Source organism: Branchiostoma floridae, chromosome 14, assembly GCF_000003815.2.
Source record: "Branchiostoma floridae strain S238N-H82 chromosome 14, Bfl_VNyyK, whole genome shotgun sequence".
Classification (NCBI taxonomy): Eukaryota; Metazoa; Chordata; class Leptocardii; order Amphioxiformes; family Branchiostomatidae; genus Branchiostoma; species Branchiostoma floridae.
In genome coordinates, this window is record NC_049992.1 from 6,573,961 (window position 1) to 6,584,619 (window position 10,659).

Sequence of the window (10,659 nt, forward strand, 5' to 3'; positions counted from 1 at the left end):
TCTTTGATATAGTGTTACAACTCGGAGTTGGGCTATACATGAGATTCATTACTCTTTCTAATAGCAAAGCAGTCTTTGATATATTTGCCTATCCTTGCATTATGGGAGTCGTGGCATCCAAAGATATATACAAATCTGTCTGTAGCATCGAGTCTCTTGAAATCTGCTGTACTGGATTCGAGAAATGTAAATAGCTCATTACGTAAAATAGCGTATCTAGAGCATTCCATTAAAAAGTGAAATTCATCTTCAATATGCTTTGGACAGAAAGGACAGAACCTTTGGTCAGGGGCTACATTGTAATATCTACCTGTTTCAATATTCAATTTATGGCTGCTGATTCTTAACTGAGTAATCGCTTTTCGAATTTCAAAATTGTTTATATCATAAAGGTATGTTTCTTGTTCATAATATTCTTTTGACTTGCTAAGAAAAGACAGCTTTGAATTCTTTTCAATAGAATTAAACCACTTTTGTATATATGTATCTTGTAGCCGGAGGCGTAGTTGGTTGACAATATAATCTATATTATAAGCCTCAGGTTTCATCCATATGTGTCCAAAGCCATGGAAACAGAGAATGTCCTTAACATGATTAATCCAGTCTTGATTATCAGTAAGTACAGTGTTGTATGCATCGCGAAGCAGAGAGTCCTCAGGTAAGTTTACCAAACGGTGCCAGTATTTAATGAGCTGAATTCTAGCAGGTATTATAATAGGAAAAGTTCCTAACTCTCCTCGCACGCCGTCATTAGATGATTTTGAATGAACACCAAGTAGAAATTTCTGAAAACGTGTGTCAAGTATGTCAAATTCCGGTATATCTAAAGGGAGGCGTGTGTTATCGGTTGAAAAGCCATCCTTTTCTATATCAAGCCCAGACGCATATCTTAAGAACATGTCTTTGTCTGGTCTTCTCTCAAAATTAATGATATAAGAATGAGTTGCATCAGTGCAAGTGCTCTTTCGAATCGACAGTAGAATATTATTGTCGATCTGAAGTTTCTTCAATAAGAAAGAGAGAGTATTTTTTGGAGAAGATATAGGGATGTTTTTTGAGACAATAAGTTTCCGTGTTTTCGAGGTATGGTCAAAGCATGTTAACTCAGATCCATACATGAGGATAGGTTTTACAAATTTGTCGAAAAGAGTTTTACCTAGCGCTATGGAAATATTTTCGGAAGATAAAAGTGATTTTAATTTAAAGATAGCTCTCATAGCTTTGGTCTTTAGAAATTTTCTGGCTGTTTTAAATTTACCTGAGGACGTAAAAGGGATTCCAAGGTAGGTGTAACTGTCTGTAACTTCTATTTCACTATCATATATGAAGAATTCTTTTGATATTTTTTTTGTATTGCTTTTAGAGAAGATAAGAACTTTTGTTTTAGATACATTGACAGTTAATTTCCAATTATCACAGTATGTATACATTTCAAAGGTAAAGAACGAATTTTCTTACTTTTGTCGTCTCCTAAGTCATAAATTTACGCATTACGCAATGTCTAAATTATAAAATGACAAAACAGTGACGCAGTGATAGCCTGGTATCCAGCCGTAATATAGCTCCTGAGTCTCTTTTCTCCTCTTTGCAATTACGTAATTGCAAAGAGGAGAGAAGAGACTCAGAAGCTATATTACGGCTGAATACCAGGCTAACGCAGTGAACGAACCCTGCAGTGACGTAAGCTTGAGGCAAGTGCAGTGAGAGTGAAACAATACCTAACTATGGGATAAACCACAGAGTGTGGTATGCGGACGAAGCGTTTTTGAAAGGTTGTTGTGGTGATGTCATCCCCACGGCATTGCTATATGATAAGAAGTGATACATACCTAGTAGATAGCTGGCTTGAGCATTGTGCATTCCGAGCTGTGTCTCCATGTATTTAGGGATGAAGGGACCGGTGCTTCCGCTCGCATTATAACACACGAAAGCCATGGTTATACACATAAACAGCCAGTTGGTGAGGACCTTTTTTGTACCCAGGATGATATCTGTTGTGAAAACAATCAAAGATGTACGAGTACTGTAAATGCAGAAATGTTCGCGGTGGATTAATGTTCGCGGTTTTCGCCGTGACCGCTTCACCGCGAATTTAAAACCACCGCGAACATTCTTCTATTATGATATTAGATTGCAGTCTATGGTGTTACCGCGAACTTAAATCCACCGCAAAGAGTCCCTTTTCCCGCTACCGCGAAATTAAATCCCCGCGAACTTAAATACATTTACAGTATATAAAGATGTATATTAAACTGCAATTGCGGGAAAATTAAGCTTAAGCTCATATCACTCCATCTTCCTCCCAATGCAAGACATGGCTGTTCCAAAATTGAACTCATTATCTTTTAAATGAACTCTTCCGGCGGCACCTCTAGATGATTAGGACCAATTCAAAATACTTCTATACAAAAAGTCGACTGTGATGAAATCATTTCAATCCAAACTTGAATTCCCCTGTCAATTTTGGCAATTTTAGGCAAATTGTGTAGATATTTGTGGAAGTTTTAACCGCACCATTTAGATTTAGAAGGATAACTCAAATGGTCTCAAATGGGATTCTAACACTTTCAGTATTGTTTTAAAAAGGATATGACCACCCACCTTTTGCCTGTTGTTTCAATGTTTTAGCAGGGTCAAAGGTCGAGGGGGGTTCTTGTGCTTCTGTTCCGGGAAGCATCTTGTTGCCGTCTTCCTCGTTGTTTTCATTTTCTTCCATCGGCTTTTTTAATGCTGAAAAGCAAGTGAGAATATTAAAAATGCTAATAGTCGAGTAGCTTTCTCCCTATAATAAATGTAGTAGAAGTCGAATTCTTTATTGTAATTAGTTATGATTGCTATCGTAGCTACATGTTCGATCATTTATTTAGAAAGACGTCAAGCGTTACAAGAATAATCAACGTTACTATGTCCAATCTTCTGTTGCCAGCCCAACTGTGTATGGCGGAAGTGGATAACCAAACAACGGTCATGGCTAGCAATCAACCAATCGTATTCTCCCTGTATTTTTGGTGAGGGACAGTTATCAGCCGATCACGTTGCATTTTCGACTTTTTCTGACTGGTAATTGTCCATAAAGGCTAAAGCAACAGGCCAGGAAGGATCTGATTGCTCAGCGGCCGCAAGGGCGCGGACACAATGTCAATGGCAGGCTAGCTTACATGCAACGACCATCGCTTGTTAATGTGTCGTGCATGACACAGGATGTTCTATTCGTTTCATAAGGCTAGGCCCCATTTCCACTTGACGGCGATCGCGCTGCGGTCTCACTGCGACCTTAAAACGGACAAGTATGACCTTCGCTTTCACACTGGGTATATTATACTAAACGTAAGAGTGTGACTGAGAAGATAACATGTACAAAACACACAAAGTGTAAAAAAAGATTCGTTTCTTTTCTATATAATTATTCGCTGAGCCATCTGTCAAATTTTAGATCGCAGTGAGAGTGCGACGAGAGCGCCGTCATAGTGGAAAGGGGGTAAAACTAATAAATCTGTTTGAAAACTAATCGCAAAATCACACCTGCTGGGAAGAGAAGCAGCCAAAAGGCGACCAGCCCCAAGGTGCCCATCATGACGAAGTAGCCGAGCCACCAGGCGCCGACCCAGAGGGGGCTCCCCGGGGACAGCCCGAGGGCGGCAGGGTCGACTCCCTTGTCCATGTCCACGTAACGACTCAGGGTATATCCGCCGAGGAACAGCCCGGCTGAAGGCCCAACCCCGTACGTGATGTAAGAGAAACCTACAAAAAGAGCAGAATGGCACCACACTTAGTACTTCGCACTTTAAGTGAATCTTACCTCTTTGTGTGTCAAAGTGTTATAGAATCCCGTGGGCATGCCATATGTTCTTGGCATCCCCATACCATTTTTCAGGTCCTTTGGTTCAAATACCAGGGAAAAGTACAACGCACATTTTTAACCTGTAATCACTAAAAAAAATAAATAATTAGGAAGGAGCTTATGTCGCAAGAGTTAATTAAATCCTGATGGCATATATCCTAGACATACCTGTACCGAGCTTCAGATACGTTTAGGTAAAATACCATGGTACCAGGGAACTGGAGCAAATAAATACTTTATGGTATTAAATGGCGAAAAGGTCTATATGGCTTGAAGACAAATACATCACAATGTTGAAGACAAATATATCACAATGTGTCAATGATGTCGTCTGGGAATATGGTCAAATTGCATCTGCCAGGCTTAAAAAATTGTACGAGTCAAAGAAGATGCCTTCTGGAGAGGATTGTATGCTAAATATGGGAAAAACGGAATAAAGGAAGATTATGGAAGACTACGATAAGGAAATCAGTTTTGAATGTACAACGACTCTGGTACACATATTTGTTGACATTCCGTTTTTGGACAAAATGAGCAGTACACATGGACAGTCACTCACCTAAGTAGAATGGAAGGGCCTTTTTTGTCACGTGATCGTCCACGTAAGTCGTTCCCAAAGGATAGGTGGGGGCAATGCCAATCCCCTGCAAAAACTTTTAAAGAAGAGAACGTGATTGTGCGAGCTGTTTGTCACTGGTTGATGGGTGCATTTGATGTAGTTTTTTTGTCTCTCTCTCCTTTACTCCAATGCCTGTCTCTCTCTGGCTGTCTCTCTGTCTCTGTCTCTCCGTCTCTGTGTCTCTCTCTTTCTGTCTGTCTCTCTGTCTCTGTCTTTCTCTGTCTGTCTGTCCGTCTCTCTGTCTCTGTCTATCTATCTATCTCTATCTATCTCTGTCTCTGTCTGTCTCTCTCTGTCTGTCTTTCTGTCGCTGTCTCTGTCTCTCTGTCTCTCTCTGTCTCTCTCTGTCTGTCTTTCTGTCTCTGTCTGTCTCTACCTCGCTGTATGTTCGCAATGTTTCAGTAAACCAGTGTTCGCACGACAAGATGTCGTTTGTAAACATTTACTCAGACGTCCATTGGGCATCAGTTTTACTTAACTTTAAAATATTACATAAACCGTGGGTGATATTACCTGTGCAAAAAGGAGTACGGCGTACACGCCACCGTATGGCGAAGATGATGATCCCTTGTTTGCTGCACACGTGGTTGATGTAGTTTGGTTAGAAGTGCAGACATCCTGCAAAAATAGTCCACATGGATTATTCTAAACTTCAGTTTTTATGCCCCTTAAAACCAAAAGGAACTGTTAAGAGATTTATAGGAGTCGAAATATAACTAGAAAGGCTTCTTTTTTCAAGGACACATTTCATAGTTAACTTCATCGCCCCTTTGCAAAAATTGAATGTTTCTTATTCACGTCTGTAAAAATGCAATGATAAGAACTTACTTCCGCTAAAAAGATAAAAGAACCCTATTGCGAATTCATACCTCACTGAAGAGTCCCTATTTGACCTCTATGCAAGTCTTGGAATGAATTGTTGCACAAACACACAGTTATATATTCGATCATTCCAAAAACCTCGACTCAAAAATGTATATGTTTATATGGAATTGTAATGATGTACGATAATGTGACGATGATAAGGAGATATTCCACCTCTAGCTCACCTTGGGCATCTCTTGCGTCCCGTTTGCAGGTCCACCTGACGTGACCTCGTAGGCAGGGGTCATGAGATGGGGGAGGCCAAATGCGAACGTCCCAATGGCGAAAATTGATGTGCAGATTCCTGAATAGGAAATATAGAGATTGTTTCGATTCGAACCAGACTGATTTTTAATTCTTTGCGTATACGATTTGCAACGAACAGAATTTGCTTTATGTTGCTTAAAATAATAGGATAAATCTGAAAATACTTGACAAAGAACAAGACAAAATGAGTGCAGTAGTAATACCTTCATTTAAAGCTAGATCCTTACCAAGTATTTTGGGTCGATTCGCTCCAGGTCTGCCTCCGTAGTAGGACAGCCAAAGTAACCCCAGGACACTCCCGATGTCGGCTGCACTGGCGATCATCCCGAGATCTTTACTTTCAAGTTGAAACCTGTAACGGAGCAACAACTATTCTAGAATGATCGACTTTAGTTGTGTATATTTAGTCGTATGTTCTATAGTGATTAGGTGATTATCTTTGAATGTTCTGTACTTTAGATTTATGACTTGAGAATAAAAGGTGAAAAAAACGTGATGCAGCAATCAATATACATATTCAGTTTCTGAATTACCTCGCGACTGTCCTCTTATACCTAGTAAATGTAGCCCAAAACTGTTAAACCTAATTTCGAAGAACAAAGCTAAGTTTATCATAAACGTAATCTCCAAGCAGATCCTACGATGGCATAAGATAGTACTAAACTGGCCAATGAGTGTAGTCAGCTAAGAGCTCGAGGTGTACATTTGCCGGTAGCGAAACACACTCCTAAGCCGGCTTCACTCCTCTGCCAGCTTTTGATACAATCTTATGCTACCGTAGGATCTGCTTGGAGATTATGATAAACGTTCCCAGCAACACATGTTTTTAGCACAAACCAAATGCCTATAAGAAAAACATAATCGACCAGTTTTTGGATACCGTTAAATTATGTGACTAGAATGAGCTAATCTATTTTTGTCGCAGCTAGAATTGCCATTTTGCACATTTCCCTAGGAACGTATTAACTAATCTTCTGGTAGATTTTTGGTGGCATAAGAAAGCTGTGACTGGGGACACTCCTTGGCTGGTTACACTCCTTGACCGGCTTTGATACTATCTTATGCCACCGGTAAATCTGCCTGGAGATTTCGTTCCTTATGCCATCGGTAATTACTACTAGTATCTTATACCACCGGTCCAATCTGCCCGGAGATCACTATAGGAACGAACATTTGGCGCGCCCATTCACTGTAATTGTCATTGTCTTACATAAGAATTTATTTGTCATGTGACAGATGCTTGCTATGTAGTCAACACATAGTTTTAGTACCGTATATCACGGAATGAGTGCACCTGACCATCGATTCAACAGCCACTGTACGAAACCGGACATACAGTAACCTCAGCAAGGTAAGTTTATTTTGGGGCCTTTGAGGAACTATGTTAAACTTTTGAAGAGAAACATGTCGCTTCTAAAGGCCCCTTTACACGAGAGCAAGAATGAGCTGGAATGCCGTCAGAATGAAAAATTCTTCTCTATTCCTGGGGATTCGTAGTGTATTCTAGATATTTTACTGCATTACAGATATTTGTGTCCGTTTTCTCGGCTGGCCCGAAAGTTTTTGACGTTTTAAAAAATTTCGAGGTGCACTTGAAAGTACAGTGGATAAATATCGGACGGCATTCAAAGTGTATTATAATTGTGTTTTAAATATCATACAGTCTATCTGCAGTATGACCGCATTCTACGGAATTACAACATTATTCGAAACATTCTCATCTCATCCGATGGAGAACCGAAACGGCAAGCCACCAGAATGTGGCCAAAAGAATATCTGGAATGCAGTGAGAATTTCTAGAATACACTACAAATTCACAGGAATAGAAAAGAAGTTTCATTCTGACGGCATTTTGGCTCATTCCATCTCGTGTGAAGAGGGATATAAAGTCTATTTGGAATTCCCATCCGAATGGCCGCGAATGTGGCACGAATTTTGCAAATATTTCATTCTGGCTGGTTCTGCTTGATTCCTGCCAATTCGGTTTCAGTGTGAAGGCCGTATAAACAGAGCTATGCTTCATTATTTCCCACCTGCCAAGAGGCTATTTCCCCAGTTTGGCGTTTTTTTTCCGCTCACGATAGTCAAATATGGCACCAAAAGTCGCGAACAGTTTCATGTGGTTTAGAATCTCAATGGTATTCGATCTGACGTATTAAATTCGAATCGAACTCAGGCGCTTTATTTCGGGTCACTCGCGGTCACCTACCGGTTTAACGTACAGTAAACAACGAAGAATATGCCCTTAGTTTCTTGGATGCCTTGAGCCACAAAAAATGAAACCTTTTTTTGACAAAAAAAAGGGAACCTTTATCTGACAACATATTTTCAATCTTGTTTTGTATGGGAGAAGCGTAATGTAACGAGGCTTCTTGCGTCAAACTTGGTAACCTTTCATTGTAATAAATGTTAACGGTGGTATAAAGCGCCCCCTGGCACCATCCATGCCAAATGACATGCGCCCATACATGGGACACAAATCCATTTTCTGAAGAAACAAATCAACTTTGAGAAAGCATTTGCTTCACCTCGTATATCATGCACGAAAGGAACGCTGTCAGGATATCATCAGTTGGTTGAACATGAGACACGACAGCATCGACAAACTACGACTTGAGATTGTCCCCCATCTGAATCACTGTGGGCAGTTTGAATTTGAAATCATAGTATTTACTTCAGTTGGTGTTTGTGTTTTTTCATTGATGTTTGGGCCCGTTTCTCCCATTTAAAGTTGATAACCAAAACACTATAGCTAAGAAACAAATCTCTGGGGTTAGTTAACGGAAGGTGCTGTAACTTCGGACGTAAATTAACGTGTTCGACATCGAATTGTATCAGTGTCAGTTGTCTAAAAACTGTTGCGTTTTGACTAATGATAAATGAGAGTGGTGGTGTTTGGGAATTTTCCGTTCAGGAGTTTACTTTACATCATCTGTGCACGATTTACACCATGAATCTCGGCCGGTAAAACAGAAAATTGTTGTTGTAAATATTGCGTTCCACATTGTTCCATTCTAAATAGGGTACCCTAACTTCGGATTACAAATACCTCTGTTTCTCTTTGACTCATTGGAACAATTTTAAGAAAACAGAAAGAAGAATTTTGTGTCAACTAACTTCAGCTTCCCTCTGGTTCGTATTTTTGGACCGTGCGTAAATTTCCGCCAATGCAAGGCCCGCTGTAACTTAGCGATTGTTTACGCCGCTTGTTGCATTCCAAGTCACTTCAACGCTGACGATCTGTTGCTTCGTTTGGCGATGAGAGTAAATACTTCATTTCACACCCATGGCTCTTGAGTATGAGCGCACAAAATGCCACAAATTTGTTACAAGAATGCCGAAAGTGTCGGCAGGCATGTTAACACCGGAAACAGATATGCTGACCCCTGCACGGCACCGCATGTGATCTCAAAGTATGCGGCAAATCCCTCCATCAGTTCAGTGCAAAGTCATTAATATATTTGAACCAAATCCTCGATTTTTTTGGGACCGCTAGATGTGTTTTACTTGGTTTATTTTAGGGCATGCAATGACAAATTCACTTTCAATTATGTTCGTGTTATGATGCACTCAGCGATTTGCATATTGTCAGATGGGCGGGCCGCGCGCTGACTTCAAAGCCTGTCGCGAACTTTATGTGAGTCTAAGGTTTCATGCAGACATGAGTTTGCTACATCAATTATCCAGTCGCGTCGTGTTTCGTCAGCCGGTCACTGAGATTTTTCAAACTCAAACTTATACGACGTGTATAAGCTAGATTAAATGCAATTTTACCGATTTGCGAGTCCTACTTGACTTATGTACAGCGCGACCAGAGGTACCTGCACTGTTGTAGGTACATTTCGAACAGCGGTCAACAGATATGTCCGTGACGTAACTTGGGGAGGGCGTTCGACGCCACGATTACTTCGTAATTTCAGGTCAGTTTGATTGCCAGATAAACTCCCCAGTACCCAAGTTATTGGTGTTTTGTATAGCTTTATGCCTCATGTCTAAAACAACTAAATTTGCAAGGTGATTGTCGAGTAAGTTAGATGTAAGAGGCGCCACTACACAGTGACCTTGTTTCGAACGTAGCCATTTTAAATGCTCAAATTCCTTGGTTACGCAAAAATCGATTATTGTACACAAAACCGTGTTTCATCCAGACGACAGCTGTGTGCATTAACGTGGGTTCTTCGCGATTTTATTCAGCACTATTGATGAAGACAAACATGCCTCATTTCTGCATAAAGGGACAATCAAAAATTAATCCGAAGTTACAGCACATCCGAAGTTACAGCACCCCCCGTTAGTATTTTCATCAGATTCTATTTATTACAGTAAATATGATACTCCATGCTTGTTCTAAATTCAAATATTTATTTTGTTGATACATACAAAGAAGAATTTGAACATATTTCGCAACATTCATAGAGCTAACATATGTTTGAAATACGCTAGCCGGTCAAAACAAGTAAACATATTCTGTTGCAAAATTGTGTACCTATAATCCAAACTTACCTCGTCTCTATTGAAGACAGCACTGCAGTGAGAAGACCAGCTCCAGCGATAGTTTGAGTCAAGATGGTCAGACACCAAACTACACAGAACAGTTTAGCATTGGCTAGTCTTCGGGCCCACCTAGGATAATAACAAGCCACTCCGCACTTTACTGTGTTGTCTTCCTCTTCAGCCATCTCTTCCTTCCTTCCTTGTGATCAAGATTCAGATGAAGCGAACGTTTCTTACAGAAAGCAATGTCTTCAGATGTCTCCCTTGTCTAACCTAAATTGGGAGTGGTTGAACAACCTCAACACGTCTACAGGTGTGTACAATAATGACAGTGGCTAAAGAATTTCCTGACTTTTATGTAACCCTCACCAAGTCGTGCATTCGGCGACAGTACGGAAGGTGGAGCATGAAGCCCCAGTTTACAGTCGGTGCGATAGTGACAGATGAGGTCAGAGCTGTCATGGGATGTGCTTTCACATGACTGTACATCTTTTTATAAAGCTCTTAACTTAAAAGACATTTCGAGTGAGCTTTTTAACTAAGTTTGCCTTCTTTCTTTCATTCCTTCGAGGGG

General features: G+C 40.4%; 1 protein-coding gene across 1 annotated transcript in view; it reads right to left on the minus strand.

Moving 5' to 3' along the window:
- The window catches only part of LOC118430706 (solute carrier organic anion transporter family member 3A1-like), a 17,324-nt gene extending 6,915 nt beyond the window's left edge, over positions 1–10,409 (minus strand). The window contains exons 1-8 of the mRNA XM_035841701.1: positions 10,095–10,409; positions 5,819–5,943; positions 5,510–5,628; positions 4,974–5,078; positions 4,401–4,494; positions 3,523–3,741; positions 2,602–2,730; positions 1,830–1,991 (exon numbers count right to left, since the gene is read on the minus strand). Coding sequence (XP_035697594.1) covers positions 1,830–1,991; positions 2,602–2,730; positions 3,523–3,741; positions 4,401–4,494; positions 4,974–5,078; positions 5,510–5,628; positions 5,819–5,943; positions 10,095–10,270 — 1,129 coding nt within the window. The 5' untranslated portion in view covers positions 10,271–10,409. The remainder of the gene's footprint in view (positions 1–1,829; positions 1,992–2,601; positions 2,731–3,522; positions 3,742–4,400; positions 4,495–4,973; positions 5,079–5,509; positions 5,629–5,818; positions 5,944–10,094) is intronic.
- Between the last annotated feature and the right edge of the window lie 250 nt (positions 10,410–10,659).